The sequence below is a fragment of the Desmodus rotundus genome, chromosome 3 (genome assembly GCF_022682495.2).
Source record: "Desmodus rotundus isolate HL8 chromosome 3, HLdesRot8A.1, whole genome shotgun sequence".
NCBI lineage: Eukaryota > Metazoa > Chordata > Mammalia > Chiroptera > Phyllostomidae > Desmodus > Desmodus rotundus.
In genome coordinates this window covers 75,226,158-75,252,623 of record NC_071389.1, presented here as the reverse complement: position 1 = coordinate 75,252,623, position 26,466 = coordinate 75,226,158, and the positions used below count along the sequence as shown (strand labels likewise).

General features: G+C 41.1%; 1 protein-coding gene across 2 annotated transcripts; it reads right to left on the bottom strand.

Moving 5' to 3' along the window:
* Positions 1-15: 15 nt before the first annotated feature.
* TPMT (thiopurine S-methyltransferase) lies at positions 16-26,304 on the bottom strand. Of its 2 annotated transcripts, none has more exons than XM_053920891.2 (11): positions 26,054-26,074; positions 25,585-25,647; positions 24,130-24,313; positions 22,300-22,392; positions 15,704-15,836; positions 11,780-11,832; positions 11,048-11,122; positions 8,202-8,287; positions 6,844-6,888; positions 6,019-6,148; positions 16-2,379 (listed from the first exon to the last, which is right to left on the bottom strand). In XM_053920891.2, exons 3-10 carry the CDS (start codon positions 24,267-24,269, stop codon positions 6,036-6,038), a joined length of 738 nt encoding a protein of 245 aa, XP_053776866.1. In that variant the 5' UTR covers positions 24,270-24,313; positions 25,585-25,647; positions 26,054-26,074; the 3' UTR covers positions 16-2,379; positions 6,019-6,035. The 2 variants fall into 2 exon arrangements, with proteins under 2 accessions (XP_053776866.1, XP_024421241.2); XM_024565473.4 differs by lacking the exon at positions 26,054-26,074 and adding an exon at positions 26,215-26,304 and having other exon boundaries at positions 17-2,379.
* Positions 26,305-26,466: the final 162 nt, after the last annotated feature.

Here is a 26,466-nt window from a genome sequence, read left to right as displayed (position 1 = left end):
ACTGGAAGATGGCGGTTTGGAAACCTGGCGTTTTTAAAACAATGATCATACTAATTGCTCTAGTGGGTGGTAGACAGTACAGTAGTTCTGGAAAGCCTAGTAGCACATACACAGACAATCCATCCTCATGAATTACCGTCAAGGTTCTAATGGTAAATTTGAAGTATGAATATATTCTGGGGCATGTGATTGGGAGTTCAGATGTTCTCAGTTAAGCTCCAGAACTAAAAACACGCAGGGTTCCCCATTCTTGCTCAGCATCCTTAGCAATCATCTTCACTGAGTGCCGCCTCTACCGGCAGCAAACAGACTCTGTTGCAGCGTTCCTGTCGACCCGACCTGTTCACTCCCTCCCTTCCTAGTTTGTCATTTTTGTACTTTACAAAGGATATGGAGTCCAATTTCCCTTTTTATTCAATCTTTTAAAAAATCTTATTGAGGTGACACTGGTTAATAGGGTCATATAAGTTTTAAGTGTGTATTTTTTTCTATGATACATGATCTGTATATTTGCCTTGTGTGTTCAATACCCAAGGTCAAATTGTCTTAAGAGCGCTCTTTACCTTTACCCCTTTTTTCTTTTGCTCCTGTCTCTGGAGAGAGAAACTAAGTTCCAGGAGAGCAAGAACCACATCTGGCTGTGCTTGGCAGCGTATCCCCAGAAACTCACACATGCCTGATACACAAGTAGTTGCCAGTAACATTTCTTAAGTGGATGAATGAATGAATACATAGAAGGATGCTATTTACAAGTAGTAAACCCGAATGATATACCTTTTCTTTGATGATTCTCTGGGATTTATAAGAAGCATTGCTAGTAAAGTAGCATTTAGTTGGGAACAGTGCTAAGCATTTTGTCTATCTCTAGGGTAAATGCTAATGGGCTTCTCAGGGGGATTAAAGAGTATAATCCTCATCACATATGTACACACACTGATTAATAAAAAGAAATGCCCTGAGTCTGACTCTAACATTTTGAATTTTTGATGGTGAATCTTTCCGTGGCAGAGTCTCCATGGATTTCTTCTGTTTCCCTCCAACACACCTCACTTGGAGGGTCCTGGAATAACCTACCCATCTCTTCCTGCTTCCACCTAGAATGAGCCCTGACGGTTATAGGGGCACAGGACTTGAAGAACAGGACCTTTGGCCAGTGGCTGAACCTATGTTCAAAGTACCACCCAGCAGAGGAGGGAAAATGGACACCCAGCTCAGGTGGTTATGGCAAACAGGGAGCTCAGGAGAACAGGTTAAGGAAACTGGGGAGGGAGGGAGTGCTTAGGTTTTGCAAATGTGGCAAGATATGCCATGTATATGCAGTTTAGAAGGCATCTCCAAACAAGTCCAATGATAGTTACCTTCCACCAGAGTGCACCTGACAGTGATGGCAGAGGAAGAGAGGTGCAAGGCACATAGAATGGAATCATCTCAATTAGGGAGGACAGGTGCAACTTCTTGAAAGAGAAAGAGCAAAGACAGTGGGTTCTTTAGCATGGGCTTATGAGTCCAAAGAGCAAAACACCTGCTTCCTCCGCTAAACTGAGTCCTTCCTGGGTTGGTCAGTTTTGAGGTTCTTTTCTATTTTTTCTTTTTTAAATTAATTTTTAGAGAACAAGGGAGAGAGAAAGAGGGAAGGAGGGAAGGAGAGTGAGAAAACATTGATTTGTTGTTCCACTCACTCATGCATTCATTGGTTGATTCTGGTATGTGCCCTGACTAGGGATGGAACCTGCAACCTTGGGGTACTGGGACGACGCTCTCACCAACTGAGCTACCCAGCCAGGGCAGTTTTGCGTTTCAGGCTAGCTTCAGGACACCTCCTCAACAGGTGAATCTCTGTAGCCTGTGGGGTTCCTTGGACTCTGCCCTGGGCTCTGGTGACATCTCTAGCTTTGCCCTTCTCCCGGGGCATCTTGCTTTCTCAGTGCTCCCTCTAACTGTGTAACTAACGCACATCCACATGCTTGGCTTCTCAGGGTGAGGGGTTTGGTGGAGAGGAGGATAGTGGTTCAGGCCTGAATGTTTTGAGCGCCTACAGAAAAACGAGCTGGAGGGATGGTTGGAAATGGGAACCTGGAAATTTTAAGGTTTCTTGAATTTGAAAAATTTCAGGGCGACATCCTTGGTCTTTTTCTCTTCTCTTTCCACCTGCTCTCAATTAACAATGTTGTGCTCACTTATTGACAGGTTAAGTGGCCACTTGGAAGCTGACAGCTGCCTGTGGGTCCCCTAAGGCAGCCTTACCACACTGTATAGTAATGATCGATGTCCAGGCTCTGCCACTGGAGTCTCAGATTCCTCAGAGTGGGGCTGTCTTCACTCGTCAGTGAATCCTCATCCAACACTTTCAAGAGTACTATTTACATTTGCTGAATGACTCTAAATAACAGGAGAAAGATGAAATGATTATGGTACTGCCACATGACAGAACATAAAACAGCTTTAAAAAACCTTGCTTCTAAAAAATAGTGACGTGAGGCCCTGACGGGTGTGGCTCAGTTGGTTGGCCATCGTCCTGCAAAGTGAAGGGTCACTGGTGTGACTCCTGGTTAGGGCACATGTCTGGGTTGCAGGTTCAGTCCTGGATGGGGTGCATGCAAGAGGTAACCCATCGATGTTTCTCTCCTTCTCTTTCTCTCTCCCTTCCCTCTCTCTAATAAATAAATAAATAAAATTAAAAAAAATAGTGACATGAGAAAGGGCTGATGAAATAGTAGGGAAGAGAGTAGAGAGACAATAGTGAATCCATAACATGCTCTCAAATTTGCAAAAACGAGCAAGTGCATGAGCAGACAAAAGAGATAAGGACACACGTCACTGTGTTAGCAGGAATTTTCTCTGGTGATAGGACTTGGCTGCTTTTGTGTTTCCTTTTTAGAGTTTCCTGTAATTCCAAAATTTTCAGTGAGACTGTATTATTTTATTATTATTAAATATGAACATTAATACTTTGGGGTATGTGTGATTCTTCAACACGCCCCTTCATTATGCTCCTTCCATCTGCTGTTGAGAGTTAACATCAATATTGACACAGATGTCTGTTAATACCCAGTGGTCAGGGACAATGGATTTTCAGCTCACACGTTACTGCTACACACAGTAAACAAACCTGGGACATGTTTAGTTACCACAGACCAGCAGCGTGACGATGTTTAATGTGTAAATATGGAATCCTACCCTACCCCCATCGACTTAGCCACTTCAGCGAGTCTGTGATACATAATATTCTATAAGAAATAAAGCATATGGGATAAGAAGTGATGGGTTAAAGACAATTTTGATTTTTTTTAAGAAGAAAATGCAGACAACTATAATTGAATAACAATAAAAATTTTTTTAAAAATAAAAAGTAGTCAGTAGAACTCTTTTTAAAAAAAAACCTTTAAAGAGTGTGTGTCACCCTGGCTGGTGTGGCTCAGTGGATTGAGCGCTGGCCCGTGAATGGAATGGTCACCTGTTCGATTCCCAGTCAGGGCATGTGCCTGGGTTGTGGGCCAGGTCCCCAGTTGGGGGCACATGAGAGGCAACCGATTGATGTTCCTCTCACACATTAATGTTTTTTCTCCCTCTCTTTCTCCCTCCCTTCCCCTTTCTAAAACATAAAGAAATAAAAATCTTAAAAAATTGTGTCATATATTCATACATATCATAAGTACCCATCTATATCACACCCTGTTATTAAAATAAGATGATAGGTATGCATTACAGTTGCGAATGGGAAAATTATTTGGATTAATTTCTCTGTGGGTGAGATTTATCTTTGTCACTTCATTCTTCTTCCCAGGAATCCCCTTTCATCTGATAGTATATCTCACAAGGTACAACTTTCAGGGTACTTTCTGAGGTCCCTATACCATTAACCCTTTAGAGAAGCAAATCTCTAGCTCGTCAGAGGAAGGTGTTAAAGCTTTGGTTGTATTCCTTTGCAGTTCTGCTCTCCACACTCACCCAAATAGACTATTACAGACTTCTGTTTCATCCTGACACCGAAATCATTACAAACACGCCAAATGCTAGTGCATGCATGCCTGCTGTTCAGGCAGGGCAAGGCATTTCATAACTCTGTGTCAGGGCCCAGAGGCTCAGGTAATCTGTTATTTAAATTACCAAGCTGAATAAAAGCCATTTCTAGAAAATTCAGAAAATAATATAATTGCTCTAAAATAATTTATATGTAATATATCTTCCATCTTCAGACTTTTGAAAAGATCAGTGTTCGTTCCCCCAATGAGGCCACATAATATGTAAAAGACCAACTACTAAGCTACAGCAACTAACTCCAGCTAGCAAGAGAACAGAGTTCTCTATCGCAGGGACACCAGGTGTTCTCCCTCCAGGGCAGCTGGGCTGCAGGAAAGAGGAAAGTGGAAATACCCAGGGCTCTCTCCAGCTCTCCTCTGGCCTTTCTTTCTGCAGACAGCACTCTGTTTTCCTCAGATCTGTAGAGTACAGTGTGGCTGCTTCACTGCTTGTGGGTTCACCTGCTAGCTTCACCTCCTGTAAGCGGCTAACTTGCTTTTCTCACTCCAATTCTAAAAATCTATGAAGAGAATCAGATTGGCCCAGCTCAGGTCAGCTGTTCCTTCTAGGTCCACTCAAATGGTGACAAAGGTAGAGTCAGATAGTCATGGCTTCTGGAAGCCCACACCATGAACTGGGGACAGCTCTCCGAGAAGCAAGAACCAGTATGAGCTGGGGGACACTCCAAATGAACAGCCTCATAATGTACAGAATAAGACCAGTGCCAGAGGGCACCCAGGGCAGCGGGTCCTGAATGGGGACAGAAGAGGTGGAGAGGTCAGCAACTCTGAACCCTAAGGAAGTTTTCAGTATATCCTGCTTATGACGTATTTCTGAGGACAGTATCTCTAGTTTTCATCAACAGTCACAGGGTGTATCAGCTTCTGCCTTTAACCCAGCACACACACACACACACACACACAATTAAGTAATTTATTTCTTAATAATAAGCACATGCCATCCTATTAACATAAACCAAGCACTCTAGATCGTTTAGGCATTAGTGCAGTTTGAGAGGAGTGTCTGATTTAACAAGCATGATTTCTGAGGAAACGCTGAGAAGTGCAGCATCTGAACTTGCAGAGCCTGAGCAGCCCCGAACCCCACCTTCCGTGCCCTGCACTTCGGGAGGCTGTGATTCGAACAAGATTATTTTTCTAAAACTGCCCCCAAAATTATTTTTACAGATTTGAAACAATATTTTGTTGCATATAGATTGATTTGATTAATTTTAAAATTTCCTCTTGATTTTGTTACATATAAAATTATATAAAGAGAAAAATGTGAAAAGGACTTGAGAATAACATGAAGGTTTATAGGAAGAGCTAATATTATATACAATTTTTTAGACTACTTTCTTTTACCTCGAACCCTATTACAGTCTTACATCTCCTCAATGGTTTTAAATTTCATAAAGAATGACAATTTTTCTATTAATTTAAGTTGTATACATTGCATTTCTCTTTTATTTTTTTAAAGTTTTTTAGAAGATTTTCTTTATTTACTTTTAGAGAGGGGAAGGGAAGGAGAAAGAGAGGGAGACAACCACCAATGTGTGGGAGAATCACCCACTGGCTGCCTCTCGCACGCCCCAACTGGGGACCAAGCCCACCACCCAGGCAGGTGCCCTGACAGGAAGCTGAACCAGCGACCCTTCCCTCGGTGGTACAACACCAACCAACGGAGCCCACTGGTCAGGGCTCTCTTTTACTTTTTAATTATAGAAGTAATATATGCTGATTGTAAAAAAATTCCTGCAATTTGTAAGTAAAACACACAGGTATAATCTTTCACTCCAATCATACTCTCTTTTCCAAGGATAGAGACTTTAACACTTTAGTATGTATTTCCCCCTAGAAAGTTACATACATTTCTGTGATGTACTATGTGAACAATTTTTACCATGTGAACAATTTTTTTCAAAGTTCATCCATTATATTTTCATGTCTTAGCATAATTTTCATTTGCTCAAAAGCTCAAAAATTTGATATTACTCACTTTTACTTGTGTCTCATTTACTTTTCCGTAAGTAGATACAACTTCTCAACGAGGCAGTCAATCCCCCAGCTTCTGTGTCGGTCCTCAAACACGTCCGCCTGCTCCAGGCACCGACTGCTGCACACCGCACCTGCAGCAGGAAGGCAGGGTGACAAGGTACAGCTTTATGAAGAACGCAATCAGGGGTGCTTCTTAAAACACACCAAATGACTTTTAAAACTGTGAAATGGAGACTATTCTTTTACTGAAAATAGGAAAACACTGAGGCAAATTTTCTGAATTATCATCATTTGTAACTGCCAAGAGCCAAAATAAATATACCAGCTCTCTAGAAGAATTCAAATGGCTTCGACATAAGCATGCCATTTAACTAAAAAGGCAAGTTACAGAGATCTGTCCCTTTTTTAAATCCTTACCCAAGGACATTTTTTTCCTTCCTTTTTTAGAGACAGAGCAAGGGGGAGGGGGAGAGAAGTAGAGAGGGGGAGAGAGAGCGAGAGGGAGAGAGAAACATCACTGTGAGAAAGAAACGTCTATTGGCTGCCTTCTTGTACACACCCCAACTAGGGATTGCACCCACAAGCTGGGTATGTGCCCTGACGGGAATCGAACCTGTGGCCTTTCAGTCCATGGCACAGCACTCCAACCAGCTGAGCCACACTGTCCAGGGTGAGATCTGTCCTTTTTCTAAGATATAACAGTCTTCAATAAAATGGTTTCTGACCTTTAAGTTTTATACCTCTAGATAGTAATAGTTTGATAACAGCTCAAAGTAGTTAACTGTTGACTTTGTTTTAAAACTTATAGCATACATCCAAAACTTACCAAACAATCTTTTAATTTCAGCATCTGAAACATAAAATGGTGGGCCTAGGTAAAAGAGAAACATGGTTAGATGTAATTCTAAAGAGGAACAAATTCTCAGGGCCCACTTCTCAGCTTATTTCCAGTGACCTAGGTATACTTATCCTACACACAACTTGATTAGCCAAATGGGTGGGGATGTGACCAGTTCTGCTGCTGCTTCCTTTCTACGGTCTCAGACCAAAGACTGCCTTAGGGAGGGAAAGCGACGGTAGGTGCCCATCTCTGGCACAGATGAGATGGCTGAGCAGCCAGGGGATCTGACAACACTGAAATCAGAGTGGAGTTGATTAACAAATTCCCTGGGGGTTTCCTTCATCTTCTGGGGCATTGATTTTCTACTGCTCGTGGACACACCTACACTCTATATACCCTACCAATTTGCTGAGGGCCATTAACTTTAAAGAAAACTTAACTTCTGACCCTTTCTAGAGCTTTCCTCTGGGCTCCACCCCCAGACAGAGCTTGCTGTGTCCCCTTCCCATAGGCCTGCTGTTCAGGAATGAAGCTGAAATCAGATTAGCAGAGCTGATTAATTAGCAGAGCTCCATTAATTTCTGTTTCCATCTGATTGCCCCACTGGGAACACTAGGTCTCATCTTTTAATGAATTTTTAAGATGATTTATTAAAACAAAAAAATGCTAAGATATGTAAATGTTTATAAAACACAGTACTTATTAAAAAAACTCAATTAAAAATCAAAAAGGGCCTGGTTTTCAAATCTTCCAGGAAATGAAAGTTCAGCCATGACAAAGGTTATGCTTTAATGTTCAAACACATCAAAATGGGTTCAGAAGAAAATATTACTTTTACAAATTCAAAACACAGATAGTTATAAAATCATACAATTAATAAATTGTAAAATTTCAGAAATTAAAAAATAGCAATAGTTGGATTTTCCAGCACACCTCCGACCCCCCCATGCCACTCTCCCCCATCATCCTGCGAGGGTGTGTGTGTGTGTGTGTGTGTGTGTGTGTGTAGGCATGGCCCAATCATCTGCAACACCACTGATGGACGACATGGATACGCTCTGTCTACAGCAGAGCAACCAAATCTCTCCCTCCTGATCCAATTCTCCCTCTCTTTCCTACTTTGAGCTATGCATGAACAAAATGGGATTGGAATATGGGGAAAGTATGCATTGAGTAGGGAGATAGAAAAATGTTTATCATTTCCACGAGCCAAAACTAGACTTATTCATGTGTGTGTATAAGCAGTACACTTCCTATGGGATAAGTTAGGAGAAAATTAATGCCATCTATGTCATAGAATTAAATCAGAAAATGAGGCAACTAGGAAAACAAAAAGACTTTACCTGCATGTCTGGTTGGATCATAAGAAACAACGCTCAAGAGGTACTGAAACCCTTTTCTCGTTAGGGACAGCATGATATCTGCATAACTAAAAACACACGACAGAGTATGTGTTAGATTTCTCTACAAAGGCAAAGCCTGGAGGGGTGGAAGGCAGGCAGGGAAAGCAGCATTTACTTTCATCTACATTACTGAGTTTATTTCTCCTAACAACCCTGTGAAGCTGATGCTCATTCTGAAAGTCAGCAGTGGGTTCAAATTATGTCACCTGCCTCAACTGGGAAATAAAGATGGGAGTCAAAATGAGCCGCTCAGACCAGAAGACTTCACAGTAAGACGGGCAGAGGCTCCTTCCTCCTTTGTACTCAGAGGCCTTCCCAAAGGGCCACCACACTTCCCTGCGCTTTGGGGCAGTGACACCTTTTCCCAGGCTGGTATCAAAATGACTTGCACACCTGCTTAAAGGAAAGATGCTTGAACTCCATTCTCACAGACTGACTCAGTAGGTTTACTGTGGGGCATGGGATGCTGCAGTGAAACAAGTATCGTGGGTGAGTAGGACCTCACTGGGGGCATGTGTAAGGGATACAAAACACATATCTTCCCTCTATGAAGCTGGAGAGAGACGAGACTAACAGGTAAAAATTCAAGGTAGTATGAAATTTAAGTTCTGCGAGTTTGGCATAGACCGAGTATTGCTGGAACAGTTCTTTGTAGTGGGTGGCTTGGAGAACAGGTGATGCCACTTCCCAGCCGTGTCTGATTGGTTCAGAGTGGGGACCTGGCCCAGATGGGGCCCATCAGTAGACTGGCCAGGAGCCAGGACTGGACCCAGTCCAGAACAGTGACTTAGACCTGTCAGATTACTCCACTGGGAAACTGAGTTAGGAGACCCCATGAGCCCCTAGTTAGCTGTGGTCACTGCACTGAAAGCTGGAGCTATTGGCTGTGTGGTAGGTAGAGCTGAAAAGGCTGGGGGATGAGCAAGTCAGATATGTGGGAGCAGAATGGAGCAGGCAGAGGAAGCTGAGTGGTCAGGGTAGGAGGACAGAGGATACCCACACAGGGAGGTAGAGAGGCCACGAGAGACAGACAGATATGGACAGACCACCCACCTCTGAGAAAGGAGCTTTGGCCCTAGCCCTTGGCACACCAAGGGCATGGTCTGCCCTTACAGTGAGCTAGTTTGCTCCCCACTGCCTTGTAGATTTTAATCATACAAACCAAAGCCCTAGGAGGGACTAACCTCAAAACAGATGAGCATCCTGAGGGAGTGGGAGACACCTGCAAAGTCAGACATTTAGCAGAACTGGGTTTAGTATACAAACATGGTGTTTTATGGACACAAAGGGGTCTCAGGTAAAGTAAATCTCTGAACGGATAAAGAACGCTGACGTCACACAGGAACTGCCAATCAGACCCTGGAAAGGTGATGTGCATGGTCGGGATAAAAACAGAGTTGGCAATATAAAAATGATAAAAACAAATACCATGTATGATGTGTCCAGTTATTTCCCCAGCATCTGGCATAGGATATATTTAGACAATCGTAGGAACTTAATATGTATTTGTTGAATAACTGAACAAAAGTAACAGGAGAACTAAAGTGTCATTAAAGGAGCAAGTATAAGAGAGAAAAGCAAAAGGCTAAGAGGGTTCCCTTTGGGAGAGATGCCGTAGGCGTGGGAGGAAGAGAAGGGTTCCAGATAAAGAAGGAGTGGTGAGACAAAGAGAAGGGAAGATGGGAGCATGAATTATCACCAAAGAAAGATGTATCATGGCCTAATTTTAAAAGATTAGATTTTGGTTTAGTAATAAACCTTACTTAGGAAACCATTTTTAAAAATAAAAATTTAATTTCTCTAATGTGAATTCTAACATTTTTTGCCATGTGTCAAGAGTCTGTCTTCATACATCTAAATAATTCAATATTTATGTGCCAAATCCAAGTAAGTATATGAATGATATTTGAATTGGAAAGTATGTAGGTGTGGTCACATTTTACTCAGTATGTTTTCTCTTATATTATAATTTTATTTCCGAATAAGGCTAGATACAATAAGCACAGTCACCAAAAAGCATCATTACAAAAGATCTAATTTAATAGTGGCTAATTTTTATACAGTGATTTAGAGTTGACAAGGCCCTTCCTAGACATATCATTTCTTTTTATTCCCATTACAACCCTGTAAGGTAGTAATAATGTGGGGATCATGACCGTGGACTTTGAAGCTAAACTCTCTGGTCTGAATCTTTCCGTCATGTTTTAGCTGTATAACTTTGGACAAGTACACAAGTACCTTCATGTCTTTGACCTTGGTTTCCTCATCTGCAGTGGGATAATGAGAACATATATCTCACAGGGTTTTGTGGATGAAATGTGTTGATCCACATAAAGTATTTCAAACAATGCCTGGCATGTGGCAAATGGCTAACAAGTGTCACCTGGTAATATTAGTGGAAGTGGTGATGGAGGTATTAGAAGAAATATCACAAATTTCAGAGGAGTGAATGAGATTTAGAGAAGGTGAGTACTTTGATCAAGGCAACACAGCTTGGGAGTGATGGTGTCACAAGCTTTGTGCCCAGGTTCCTAAGGCCAAATACTACACTTTTTAGAATATATGGTATTGGATTTAGGCCCTCTAATTCCAAATACAAAAGCCACCTCAAACCAGTAAAATTTTAGCTAATTTTCTAGAATCCAGAACAAGCATAATACATTAAATTAAGAGGGAAAGAAAGAGAGAAAGAGAGGGAGAGGGAGGGAGAGAGAGAGAGAGGGAGGGAGAGAGAGAGGGAAAGAGAAGGAAAGAGCAAGCCAAAATAAAGAAACCAAATTACTAACCGTTTACGATCATCTGGGTTGATAGCAACTAAGGCTCCTCTATCCCAAATCCTGTCAAATTTGTCAATATTTGCTCTATCAGAAAGAAAAAGAAAAAATATATTTTATGTAAGAAAAATCAAAAATTTTTAAAGAATTTATTTATTTATTTTTAAAGAGGGGGAAAGGGAGAGAGAAAGAGAGGGTGAGAACCATTGATGTGAGAAACATTGATTGGTTGCCTCTTATATGTGCCCTGACTGGGGACCAAGCCCACAACCCAGGCATGTGTCCTGACAGGGAATTAAACTGGTGACCTTTTGCTTGTGGTGTGACGCCCAACCAACCGAGCCATAGCAGTCAGGGATATCAAATTTTTAACAAAACACAGTGTTCCCCATGGTGCATGCTGGTACTTCACCAGGTGTAACAGACCCGGGGTGAAGGTGACATTTGTCTTGCTCGTGCTTCCTTTTCCTTACCTGTCTAGGGTCGTAATAATGCTTTCCATAGTTTGGAAATTATCAAGGACAAAGACATTGGGAGGTAGAACATGTTCAGTGACTGCCAGCCTCACGAATTTTTTATCAGACATGTAACCTGCAGTAAAAATAACTGCAGAGCAGACTCAAATCAATGCTTTGTGGATGCTACCACAGGTTGATGGGAGGGAGGAAAGACACTTCCCCCACCCCCAGCACTGCCAGCAAGCACTCAGGTTTTTACAAGTGCACAGGTAGTATTCAGTCCTACCTGGGAAGATCAAAAAGGTTGCAACAGTACAATGAGATGTTCCCTGAAGAACTCTGCAAGGAAAAGAGTCAGGAAAAAAAATTCTACTTAATTAGGAGATACTTGAGTAGTCAAGGAAAGAAAAGAGGGGCAAAGCAAAGGTGATGAAGAAAGAATGCATAATTAAATATGAAGAGTATAATTTTACTGCAAATAATTTTTTTTACTGAAAAATATTTAAATGGCACTGCAGTTTTTAAAACCTTTTTGATCAACTCAAAGAGCAAAATAATAGAGAGGTTAACCTCATTAACTTACTAAATTTTTTACATTATTTAACTTATTAAGTCCTCATTTAGACTCTGCTAAAGATAAGTACACAGGTCAATCAATACCAGGCAGGCTGACAGAGAAAGGTCACATGCATTAGAAGTTATGCATGAAAAGTGCAGTTGGGTCGACATCCCCTCTCTCTTCATTCATTCATCTAATGAGCATTTACTTTCTGAGCACCTTGTGGACAGGATTACCCTGGTTCTAGATAGTGGATGTGAATTTCACTTGGTCTCTGACCACAGCGCGGACAGCCTGGTAGAGCAGAGAGGCGTGGGTACAAAGAATCATTACCTGGCAGAATGGCCTGTGCTGTTCTGGTTGTGTGCCCGAGTACTATGGGAACAGAGGACAGAACAGGGAACTGCCTGGGGAAAGGCTGAACAGGAGGCATCCTTTGAAAGGGTGTTGATGCATCGGCTAACATTACCGGGGTTGGGCTGGAGGAGCAGTCCAGGGGGAGTACCATGACATGGATTCCATCGTGTCCGGGGATATGGGAAGTCTGCGAGGTGGGGTGGGGTGGGGTAGGGGTAGGGTGAAGGGCAAGTTAGCAAAGGCGCATCAGGACATGAAATTGTTAGATTTTATTCTGAAATGAGACACCAACAGAAATTTATAAATAGAAGAGGGGAGGTCTTTGAAAACCTGTTTGAAAGTACCCTGGGAACAGCCCAGAGAGGGCTGGGCCTGGAGGCAGGGAGAACAGATAACGAATTTTAACTTTGGTTGCAGACAGGAATCACTGGGGAACTTTAACTAATACTGATGCCAGCCCCACCCCTAGGGACTCTGATTTAATTAGTCTGAGGTGAGACCTCAGACTGGGAACTTTACAAGATCCACAGGTGAGGAACTCCTGGACAAGATGGCAGCATAGGTAAATATGGTACTCACCTCCTCCTACACCACATCAGTTAAACTACAATTAAACTACAGAATGACCACCATTCAGAATGCCTGAAATCTAGCTGAATATAAGTCCTAAAACTAGAGAATTAAAGATGGAGCCACATTGAAATTGGTGGGAGGGGCAGAGATGAGAAATGGGCTGGTTCCACACCTACGTGTGGCAGATAAAAATTAGGAGGGATATTTCGGTTGCAGAGGTCTCACCTGATAAGTGAGGGGTCCCAGCCTCACACTAGGTCCCCCAGCCCAGGATTCCAGAGCCAGGAAGTAAAGTCCCCATAACATCTGGCTGTGAGAACCAGGGGGGATTGAGCCTGAGAGAGACAGAAGCCTTCCAGAGTCCCAGGCAGTTCCTCTTTAAAGGGCCCGCACATGTACTTACTCTGACTCAATCCTTCTGAGCTCCAGTGCGGCTTGAAAGGTAACAGAGATATGCACGAAGAAACTGAATTGTCTGGCATAAGGGTGAGAGCTGGGCTTGGGCAGCTTTCTCCCAGACATAAGTGCTGGCAGAGGCCATTGTTCCTTTTCTGAGCCCTCCCCCACAGAGCTGGCAGGAAGGCATCATATCTGTATCTCCATCAACCTGGCTTACACTGTTCACCATGCCCTGGTGATTCCCCGAGACCCTTCCCCACTCAATTTTCAGGCCCACCCAAGCTATTTCTACTGGCTTTTCCATCTGAATGGCCTGTCTTGGCTCATGTTTCAAATTTTCCTAAAATGTCACAAACAAGTAGCATCTGACCCCAATGTGCCACCATGTGCCCCCCCCCCCGCCCCCGCCCCAGGCCTGACACTACCAGCAGCCAGCCTTGGTTCACAGCTTGGCCTTGTCTGTGCACCTTTAAGTCCAGTAGCAGACATTAGCAGATTGCTCTGTAGCTCATGCGTGGTGGCCCTGGACAGAACACAGGTGGCTGCTGAACTTGGCCTGCACCTCACTGGAGGCCCTGCAGTCAATGCACCCAGGGACAGCTTCAGGCCACGTTGAAACACCACCACCTAACCACCTCCACAAGCAGCACACTCAAGGGGCAGACTATATACAAACACACAATGGCCAGAGCATGTAAGACAAGAGAACGTGGACCCATAACCTCTGCAGCAATCAGCCAGGAAAGGCAAACCACAGCCTCTGTGGTCAATGCATGCCAGCCTCCCTAATTTCACTCCTCCTACTCAAGACCAACCAGAGAAAGTCAAATGTAAACCCCAAACCCATCACATAGTATGCTCTCCTCTAGTTATCCCATTCTGATTCCCCCAGGCCAACAGCCTCCAATCAGGGCATAACTGGAGCCTTTGTGTTCTTCAGTATAAAGCTTTCTCACTCTCCTGCCTGTCTTTGAGCCCCTGCCCAATACAAGTGCTGACCCCCTCTGAATAAACAGTGTCTGCTTATTCACATTTGGGTGGTCTTTACCATTCCTACGCCATTACCCCAAGCTGGTGAGGCAGTTCCCCTGGATCTTTCTGGTCATAGGATGACAACTCCCAAATCTATTATTTCCAGCCCAAGTGCTGCCCCATGCTTCAGAGACATAAAACCATCTGCCAGCTACACCTTTACCATTCTGTAGGTCTCTCAAACTCACCTCTAGAACAAAACTAATTTTCTCTGCTTGTTTTCAACTTGCTTTATTCTCTGCCATTCAACCTAAGCTGGAAAGGTGAACCCATTATTACCTTGATCCCTCAGTTAATCACTGAATTCTCCCAGTTTGGCATTCTAAACATTACTTTAACCTACCTCTGCTCCTCTAAGCGTTTCTATCACTTCATCTCTTACCTAGACCACTGCTCCCAGCCTCCCATCTGGTCTCTTCGCCAGGAGGTTCCTTCCCTTCAAATTTACAGCCCTTGAGGCCACAAGGGTCTTTTGGCTCAAAAGAAAATCTGGCAGTGTCACGTTCCCACTCGAAACCTTGCTGCACAGGCTGAAGTACCTACCAGCTTCCCAGGGCATCTGAAACCATGAACCTGAACTCCTGCCTGGCCCAGCCCTACCAGTCACCATGCTTCAGCAAACTCCCCGAAACTGGGTGAGGTAATTTTCCTCTCTGTTCCCTTAATACTCTGAGCCATTATACTTAGCTCCGTGGATGACAAACAGCTTTCTCTGCATATCTCTTTTCTCTCATAAGCTAAAGGACTCTTTAGGGCAGGAACTATGTTACTTCTTCAATGTTTCATACAGGGTTTGATACAGGGTGTGGCACAAGACAGGTTTTCAGAAATGCTGATTCATAAATTTTAAAAAATTACACAAACCCAAACCAAAAACATGAGTCCAGATAGTCTTTGACCTCAGGTTTTATATTCAGGGTCTGGCAGAAGTAAAACCTGCTTCACAGTGTGGTTGGTAGAGTAGTAATATGGGTGTAATAATTTATAGTTTTAATTTGAACATTTTACCTAAAATGTCATATGGTGTGCCCGAGTGTGATATTGTTATGTTACCGAATTACACGCTTATGGTTTTGTAATAAAGATTTTGTGATAAACATAGTGGTGTTGTTTGTGCCAGACCCTGTACATTTCTGTACCTAGCTATCCATCTATCTTTTTAAGCCCTAGTTCCTACACCATTTAATGTCTAGGTGAATCTTATATACACTTGCACAGTATCCTCACCCATGCTAAGAAAAACTTTTGGTGGGGTTATGGAAATAATTATTTGCCAAAAACAAAACAAACCTTGAATACTTTGGCTCCAGGAATTGCCACAATCGGCTCTTCTGTGTAAGAAAGATTCTGCTCTGTAAAAAATTCCTGGATCCCAAGTTCACTGATTTCCACTCCAACGACACTGTGTCCTCGATCTGCAAACCTGCATAAACCATAGATTTATTCTTAAATTTTTATCTCAAATACAGTACTAAATAAAAGGATATGCCCCAATGTGCATATATTTTTCTTAACTTTAAAGGATTTGTATGAACTCAGGTTCTTTGGGTTTCATAGAATACGCACATCTGCAGAAAGTGAATCTCTGTCTTCTCAAACCTTATGTTATATGGAATTCTGAAACTTTGATTTATATGACCTTAGGAAAAAAATTTAAATTTTGGAAAATTATGCCTTAAAATGTGCATTTATTACAAATGGATTTGATTAGAAGGGTTTTTTATTTAAAAGCATCCTATGGATTAGAAATGCTTTTCAAGTTCTCTAAATCAGCTCTGTCCATTACAGCCTTCGGCAGTGATGAAAGTGTCTATACCTACGCTGTCCAAACCAGCAGCCACTAACCACACTGGCTGTTGGGAATTTGAGATGTGGCTACTGTGATGTAGTTTAAGTTTAAATAGCCACATGTGTATAGGAGCTATGGTACTGGAGCATATGGCTCTAGAACATTGGCATCAATTTTTATAAAAATCTTGTAATTTTCATTTACTTACAGTGCATACTATCCAGAAATTTATTTAATTACTATATGCAAATAACTACTATTTTCCTGGTAAGCTTTATAATTACAGAATTCACACACTTTCTTGGACTCTAGAGAAAACACTACCAGTGGGACAAAATACCTAGGCACAGTATTGATTCTATGTAAAATTAAATAAACACATACAGTCAGTTCTGCTATAATGCAACATATGCCAACCTAAAAATCACTGCACTATGCAAAATCATGCAATAAATAAGGCTCCTGAGAAGATACGGGTTGGGGCACAACATTAAAAACTTTGTCGTAAGAGAGTATTATTCAGCCGCAAAACAACAGAATGTTGCCATTAGTGAGGAACAGGATGAATCTTCAGGGCATTATGCTAATTGAGGAAGTCAGAAGAGAAAGACAAATATCTTATGATCGCATTTATATGTGGAATCTAAGAAAAAACAACCAAGCAAACTCAAAGATACAAAGAACAGATTGATGGTTGCCAGAGGCTGGAACTGGGAGTTGGGCAAAACGGGAGAAGGGGCAGAAAGTACAAACTTGCAGTTATAAAATAAGACAGTCCTGAGGATGTAACGTATCTCATGGGGACTACAGGTCATCATCTGTACTGCATACAGGGTGGGGCCAATGTAGGTTTACAGTTGGTATGGAAAATAATATTACTACTAATAATACAAAAATAAATTGTGCTTCACATACTCACAACTGTAAGCCTACTTTTCCTTACCCCATATTTAAAAATTACTAAGAGTTAAAAAATTCTCATCATGAGAAAAAAAAATTCATAACTATGCATTACGATGGATCTTAACAAGACTTCTGTGCTCATTTTGAAGTACCTACAAACATCAAATCATTATGTTGTACACCTGAAACTAACATAAGATATGTCAATTATACCTTAATTAATTAAGAGTTCCAGTGGGCTTTTATTAAGATTACAAAAATCGAGATTTTATCAACCATCTTTTCTAAACTTTATAAACTCACTGGAGACTCTGGTCCATATGTGTACATACAAAATAACACGTCCCAGCAAAAACAAAGCTCCACTGGAACATTTGCCAATTAACAGGAAGCCAATTCCCCTTTCCACAAATGTTTTCGAAGTTTTGCGATCCCACTGTTCACTTCTCAGTGGAACCAGTCTCTTGTGGCTAGGGACAATGAAATTCTACCCCATTTTTATTGAACAAGAATTTTTTTTCAAGTTTTAGTTTCATTTCAAAAAAGGCAACAGTGACTTTGTTTTCTCCAGGCACCTCTCCCCAACAACCATCTGTTAAAATACAGAGGTCTGTGTCTTAATAACCCAACCTGACCCCCCTCCCCTGCACAGTACTGTAGATCCCTGCTGGAATCTCTCAGCTGGGGAGGGCTGAGTCCAGGTGCCAGGCCAGCTCCCTCTGACCTCATGAACTGTTATAACATTTGGACCCTTAACTCTTTACCCCAAAGGTAAGTGTTAAGATCTGGAGAGTGGATTTTCTTTGGGTGTTTTATTTTTTTTTATTTTTTAAAAAAGATTTCATTTATTTTTAGAGAGTGGAAGGGAGGAAGAAAGAGAGAGAGCAAAACATTGATGTGAGAGAGAAACATCGATGTGTGACATAAACACCAATTGGTTGCCTCTTGCACATGCCCTGACTGGGGACCGAACCTCAAAACCCAGGCATGTGCCCTGACCAGGAATCGAACCAACAACTTTTACTTTGTGGGATGATGCACAACCAACTGAGCCACACCAGTCAGGGCTTCTTTGGGTGTTTTGAAAAAACTATCTGTAAGGATATACAGTAGAACTACAAGCTCACCAAAGTCCACTTAAATACACCAAAAAGTTGACTAACTTCGGCTCCCACAAGGCCAATATTTTGTTTGACAAGGATACTTTGCCAGAAAATGATTCCACAATAACAATTTTTAAGACACACAGAACACTGAAGAAGTAACAAATTCAAATAACATGGCTTAATTTCAGGAATTTATTTCCTCTTTTTGTTACTCATCTATAGGTCAGGAGTATGGTAAAGGCAGTTTCTGATGAGGTTATCAGCTTTCCAAGCGTTTCTAAATCCTTAGTGCAGACACCCTCCCTTTTGGGGCACAGTCACCTCCCTCCCACCCCTATTTTTAAAAAGAAGAAGAAAAAGAAGAAAATGAAACAAAGTGATCAGATATGTTTTGATTCCAGCAATTTACACTCAAGGCTTTGTGCTGAGTTGCCTGGTTCTAACCTGACACGAGGGCATCAAAAAAGCACACAGCAGAGAAAGGATGCTCCCATCTCATTCTGAAAACAAGTATTGATAACCAGTTGCCTCCCCCTCTTCCCCCCAGAATGATACTTTAATTTAAAAATAATGTTTAAAAAAAGCTGTTACAGATTTGCCATAAGTTATCTCTGTGAATCAGGATTTTCTCAATAATATACAATTAAATGAAATTTATAAATAAACTGGGTAAAAATTATATAAGAAAAAAAAATCGCCAGTGGCACATTAAAAGGAAAAAGACAGGAACGTAAAAGAAACAGTGTCAGAGTTTTTACACATGTTAAATAGTTGTATACTATATAAATACTATAATATAACGCTTTACCTTGAGAAAGACCAGACGTTTACTTGTAGAGCTGGGCATTGGAAGGGCTGCAGCTTTCAAGTTAGTGTGAAATGATGGACAGAGGATTATTGGGAATCAAATTTAAGTCCTAACTCTGGCTGTGCGTGGGAGTGGCTCACAGCACACAGTGTGAACTGAGGCAACTGGGAGAGGCTGGAGGTGTGTGCCTGTGTTCGTTTTGTCTATTCATACACTGGGCAAAATCATTTGTTTTCCCCTCAAGTCTCTTGCAGACTAAGCGAATGTAAAATTCACATCATGCTCAAATTATTCCCTAAGATATCAATGCACTTTGAATGAAATTCGCATTTTTCAAATAAGAGGTAGAGCTGAAGTGACTATACCTATTACCCACACGGGACTACACACTTTCAATGTGGTGAGAGCGTGAACTGTTCATAGTTCTAAAATATGCATATGAGTAACTAATCTTTCATATTCCCTAGGAAGTTTGTAAGTTAACATACAGGGGATATTTTTGATATTCTTCATACATTTTATAAAGTTATAAAATATAAACAAAAGAGTCTAAACCAGCTGTGTGAATTTTTATTTCCATTTAACACATGGAAAAATGAAATGTCCTACTATAAAGTGGTATAAGCTGGATAATATTGGAATATATTGCCCTTAAAAAAGAACCTAAGGAAATGTCTTAAACATTTCATTTTTATGCTGCTGGGCCTCAGCTCATAGTTTATTCACATCTGATATCTATATAGACCTCAATATACAAATTAGCTACATAAATGAAAAATTCCCTAATACAATAACTTATATGTAATTATATATAATGTAATTGCATATACTTAATAGTTTAGTTCTGGAATTTTTTATTATAAATGACTTTCAACCCAAAATATTTAACAGTCACATTTAATTGGTTGTTTCACCATTCTATTTCCTAATCTTGTCTCAAAATCTCTGCTACAGTTAGACTGTTATTATCACTTATGACATGGCAATAAGACAATCTATTTATAGAGTTAATGTTTTTCTTACAGATAGTTCCCAAAGTAATCTTTCTTCTGTTTCAGTCAGTTGATTAGGATAAAGTCTAATAATATAGTTTAAATGTTCTCAATCTCATGGCCACACTAAATTATAAGCTGTAGCAGCCATTTCACAAATGCTCTCGGCTACAAGCACTTTCCATCGAGACAAGAAAGTGGACTTCTGGTCAAGATGGAGGCGTAGGAAGACACGCTTCACCTCCATGGAGACCATGGAACCATGGAGAGAATTACAACTATATCTCAAAACAAAACTGTCTTTCCAGAACTGTCAGAAAATCAAGCTGTATGGAAGTTCGACAATGAAAGGATTTAAAGAAGTCACATTCATCCAGACAGGTAGGAGGGGCGGAGTCACAGAGATGGGCGGAGAGGTGCAGAGACATGCTATGGCATGGAGAGGTGGCAGTGGCAGAACATGAGGTCCCACACTCACATATGGCAGATAAAAATTGGGAGGGATACCTTGGGAGCCAGTGATCCTAGCCCCAGACCAGACCGCAGAGGCCAGGGTTCTAGCACTGGGAAGATAAATCCCCATACCTTCTGGCTGTAAAAATCAGTAGGGGTTGGGGCGGTGGAAGAAACTGACAGATTTTCAGAAGAGTCCCTTTAAAGGGCCTGCATGGACTTAAAACATATGCAAAGCCACCCATTCTGGGATTCACCACCAAAGCAACAGCTGTAAAGGCACCAGTCGCATATGGAAAGCAGGTGAAGTGACTAGAAATGGGATGCATGCCAGACAAACTTCCAGAAGCCAGGCAGTGGCATTGTCCTCTCTCCAAGCCTTCCCCCAACCCAAAGCCAGAAAGCAGTGAAGCAGGTTGTCCCACCATAGCGATTACCTAAGGCTCTGCCCCACACAATTTACAGGAGCCTTTTCTAAGATAGGGAGTGAAAGCACCTCTACCTAATACATAGAAACAAACACAGGGAGGCTGCCAAAATGAGGAGACAAAGAAATATGGCCCAAATGAAAGAACAGAACAAACCCCCAGAAAAAAAACTAAACAAAATGGAGATAACCAACCTATCAGATACAGAGTTCAAAACACTGGTTATCAGGATGCTCAAAGAACTCACTGATGACAGCAAAATCATAAGGGAAGAAATAAAGGTTACAGTAAATGAAATAAAGAAAAGTCCACAGGGAACAAACAGTGGAGAGGGTGAAGCCAGGAATCAAATCAACAATTTGGAACACAGGAAGGAAAAAAGCATCAGAACAGCAGGAAGAAAAAATAATTTAAAAAAATGAGGAGAGGCTTAGGAACCTGTGGGGCAACTTTAAACATAACAACATCCAAATCATAGGGGTACGAGAAACAGAAGAGGAAGAACAAGAAATTGAAAACTTATTTGAAAAAATAATGAAGGAATACTTCCTCAATCTGGCAAAGGAAATAGACATATAAGTCCAGGAAGCACAGAGAGTGACAAACAGATGGATACAAAGAAGACCACAACAAGACACAACATAATTAAAATGCCAAAGGTTAAAAACAAAGAGAGAATCTTAAAAGTAGCAACAGAAAAGCAGAATTACCTACAAAGGTGTTCCCATAAGCCTGTCAGCTGATTTCTCAAAAGAAACCTTACAAGCAAGAAGGGGCTGGAAAGAAGTATTCAAAGTAATGAAAAGCAAGGACCCACATCCAAGAATACTTTATCCAGCAAAGCTATCATTTAGAATGGAAGGTAGATAAATTGCTTCCCAGACAAGGTAAAGCTAAAGGAATTCATCATCACCAAGCCACCATTACATGAAATGTTAAAGGGAATTATATAGGAAAAACAAGAAGATCAAAACTATGAACATTAAAAGGGCAACAAATTCAAAACTATCGACAACTGAAATTAAAAAAAAAAAACACAACAGACTAAGCAAACAACCAGAACAGGAACAAAATCATAGACAGGGAGATCATTTGAAGGGTTATCAGATGGGAGGGAGAAGGGGGAGAATGGGGGTAAGGTGCAGGGATGAAGAAGCATAATTGGTAGATACAAAATAGACAGGGGCATTTCAAGAATAGTATAGGAAATAGGGAACCCAAAGAACTTATATGCATGATCCACAGATGTGAACTAAGGGGGGGATTGCTGGAGGGAATAGGGGTACTGGGCAGAGGCAGGCAAAAGGGGAAAAATTGGGACAACTGTAATAGCACAATCAATAAAATATATTTAAAAAGAAAGACAAAAAAAGATAAGAAAATGTATGAATGCTTATCTGTTCATACCATTTCATCTCAACTGCTTTTCCACAAAGAGGAAAAAATACTCTCAGTCCACTCTTGTCTTTAAGGAAATTATCCAAATGCTTCTTTAGTAGCCTGGAGACAAAAATTTTTTTGTTGTTTTAATCAGCCAATGCACAGAGGAAAGGACAACTACATAATGCTAAGTACTTTTCATGTATTATTTCACTATTCCCAACAACTTTGTAAAATAGGTAACATTAATTATTATAATCTCCACTTGACATAGGAAGAAACAGAAAGGTTAAGTAACTTGCTCAGTAACATAGATAGTGAATGGTTAATTTGACTCAAATCTAGGTCTTTCCTGATTGGTAATTAAAAATAAAAAAAAATTGTCTCTTGGTTGATATGTTTAAAAAATTCTTCGTTAATCTCCCAAATGTATACGTAAACGTATGTGTGTGTGTAAGATGTGGGGGGGCCTTTGGGTGTACTGAGTTTTTCCACACTCATTTTATGCTAAGCTCTCTAAATGTATACTCAGGTCTCAGAAGGAGCGCTGAAAAGTTGTGGTTATTCTTGTAGTTAATTCCTTTGTAGGGATGTGGCCCTTCTAAGGCCATCCACATAACAGTGATAACTGATACAACAACTCTGGGATGATGCCCTAGCTACTACTCAGTGTGCAAATGCAATAATAATAATTATAGGGGACCGTTCTGCATGGCAGTGGGAAATGTAGCCCAGCCCCCACTTAGAAAGGTCAGTGGGGAGCAAGGTCCGGTACACAGGACCCACGCCCATGGATAGGTTCTCCTGTGGGGAATCAGGCCCGCATTTTTCCTAGGCTGCTATGAGGCTTGCTTTTGCTAAAACTCCCCCACCCTGAATTGAGGCAGCAAGTGCTTACTGCATATCTTTAAAGTAACTTCCTAAAATCTGAGCTAAACCTCCCAAGTATGGAGTGTAACCAGTTTAACCACTTTTCCCTTTACATTTGCAAATATCCTCCTTCTTTGATGTAATTAGCAACATCCTCTCCTTTGTTTTCTGTAAAAGGTAACCACCTAAAGTGAACCTGTGCATAGTAAATGAGGACCATCCTCAATGTAATGTACCCAGAAGAACGAGAAAAGCCTGTCCAGGCAAGGGTTGTGGCCCTCTCTCTCACTTAAGAGAGCAGCCTTGCCGTCCCTTTTCTCCACAGGATTTCTGTAGTCCATGTGAATTTGTCTATTGCAGCCACAACAGATGGACCCTGCTGGCCAGGGTCCAAATCAAATAATAATAATGTACCCTGGGAAGGCAGGGTGGCTGCCTGGAACAGGGAACATCTGACATGACTGCTTTACTCAGCAGTGGCCCATGATTTATTATTGCTGCTTCAAAGCCTACTACTGCTACTAATATGTGGCTCAATATCTTGGCTCATTTGCTAATTTCTCTCATCAGCCCTTCTTTCACCATACAGATAACACTTTAACATTTGAATGTTTAGCAACAACATTAACTACTTGAAAACAAAGTCAAAACAACACCACTTTTCAGTGTAAAGATATATAAGCATTAACGTTGCTTGAGCACCTGCTGTATGTATAAACACGTGTGGCCAATACATGGATGCTACAGGGGATTTCCCAATTCATGAATCTAAGATGCCTTCAATTTTAAGTCATACCATTATTTATACCCCATGGAAAGAGAGAATATGCCACAGATGCAATATGAATTCAGAAATGCTGAAATGTGAAAAAACTAAAATTGTGCATCTTAAAATGTGTCAGATAATGTGTACCTATATTATTATTTCTATCTCCAAAGTCAGTTTCTGATAGAGCGTTTCTCTGTTATATACCAAATATTTCTTACTGGTTTCCTTGTTCTTGATGAAATGCAATTTTGCGGTCCACCCACTTTTCTTGCCATTCTTCCAGAGTTAGTACTCGGTTTTTCTGTACCTCAGCATTGGGGTACTCGTTAATGTCAAGTGAAGTTTTTGTATCACCCATTGCTTCATAAATGCTTTTGCTTCAGAAGCAGGTGTCTCCAATACCTAGACAGAAAATACTTGCAAAGTTGACATTTAAGGGCACTGCAATTCCATTGAGGAGTGAAATAAAAACCACTATCCTCAGCAGTATGGCTTTTAAAAAAATGTATTTCAACATCCCAGAAAAGTCATACAAAAATTACTTTTCAGTGAGTTTGATGGTAGGTAGGGGCACCCTCATATTACACATTAGGAAAGGTCTTTAAATGAATTGAATTATATCTTAACATTAGAGTAAAAGGATTTAAGTTTTTAAAAAAAGGAGAAAAAGCAAACAGGAATTTCACACTTTATAACTTTCATAAACTTAGGTTTTTTTCTAACATCTCAGTTACTCTTAATTTTAAAATTTTCTTTCAATGTCTTACTTTTTAAAATCACTGTTACAATGCACACAATTTGAAGACTTCAACAGTTACAAAAATGACAATTCCCATTTGCATGAGAGGCAACAACCATCTTTAACTATTTTTAGCTCAGTCTTCAATCTAACTCTATCTCAAAATAGCAAGCTTATTTTTGTATCTTCTTGATTTTTCATTTCTAGGTAACTTCTAGAGAAAATAAGCATTTAGTCATCTTTCAACTTCCCAACACACATGCACACACACTCACTTCTCTTCTCATTTTTCCTATCCTTTCAATAGAGACATAGCAGATTTTTGATTAAATATGTGGAGTACATTTTTGTGACTCGATAAATACTATTCACAAGCCACATAGCATTCTATGATTAATTTTCCTTTGTTGTACAACCTTTTCATTCTGAGGTTAATCACTGTCTTGCTTTTTTACTTATAAATTTTCTATAGGGTAGTTTGGATTATACTAGTATGTTATTAGTGGTTCTAATTTAATGATTTATCCATGAGAATTGCAAACAATGCATTAAAAGCAGGTATTTCAGGAAAAGTTACCTTTATTGCAAAATTTGGCTTTGGTGTGCTTAAGATGTAAGGATTTGCAAATATAATTCACGTCTCAGCAAGTATGTTAATAAATTACTTTTGCAAGGCCCTGATGGTATCAGGGAGGTGATTCAGTTTTCTTGAGAGGTTAGGGAGAAGTACCTGATGATACTCGGTACAGAAAAGCAAAAGAGAGCTGCTTTTTCCCCATCTCCACATTTAGCTGAAATTTTGGGAAGGTGGGCTTAAGACTTCATTAAGCACCTCTCTACTTAATGCAAAGGGGAAGCATAATTTTATCACAGAGTCAGGGCAACCTGTATTGTACAATTCTATTCGTCTCATGGAAACTTGAAATTAACTTACCACGAATATAACTTAATCACTTCTGAGATGTTCTAACAACTTCTTAACTTGCCATGACCTTTTCTGGAGAAATAAAAGTTTCGTTATAAACCAAGATAAAAGTGCAAATTATAAGCACCGGGAAAGGCAAGTTTCACTACCCATACACGGAATAGAAGATGCGGTAGTTGGTCGCTAAAGACCTTCGTGGGACCCTCACCTTGTCTTTTAAAAAATGTTTCTGCTTTATATTTATTTTCAACTTTTGATAGATTTAAGAATAACTTCCCTGAAGTGCACAAATTTTAAGAGTATAGCTCAGTGAATTTTTACACAGACATACACCTTTGTAACCACCGTGGAGTGAGACAATATTTAAAGCATCCCAGCTCCCCCATCCCCTGCCCCTACGCCGCCCCTATGTCAAGCACTTCTCTTAACAATCACTAATACATATCAATGTTTGGGTTTTACTTAATCATGGACTCACAGAAAGGTCACTCACTGCCCGACCTGGTTATTCCCAGATGCCACTCTGCTCCCTGAACTCTATTTCAGGGCGCGAATTGCTCGGCTATACACCCTCGTTAGGCTGCCCGATTCCGGATTCCCATCACAGGATTACACCTAGCAAATCATTCCATTTCTCACCCGCGCGGTCTCTAGGCCCGGGGAAACGTATCTCGCGTGCCGCCCGCAGCTTAGCCGCCTAGCTCTCAACCGCCGGCGGGTAAGTAATGGACTAGTTCCCCCCGCCTCCTCCCACGCTCCGCCCCCGTGGCCCACCCACTCACCCACAGCCAGACCCCGCCCCTCCCCAGGTGCCCCGCCTTAGTCCTCGCCCCTCACCAGCCCTCTCCTTAGACGCCCCGCCTCAGTTCCTGCCCCCGGTTCCGCCCCCGG

Excerpts from the sequence above, each read along its gene's own strand:
- TPMT (XM_024565473.4), bottom strand. The coding sequence starts at position 24,269 with ATGGGTGATACAAAAACTTCACTTGACATTAACGAGTACCCCAATGCT. Across the intron at positions 15,837-22,299 it reads AAAGCAGTTGAGATGAAATG|GTTTGCAGATCGAGGACACA; the intron begins GTATGAACAGAT and ends TGGTTTATGCAG. Across the intron at positions 8,288-11,047 it reads AACCCAGATGATCGTAAACG|TTATGCAGATATCATGCTGT; the intron begins GTTAGTAATTTG and ends GTGTGTTTTTAG.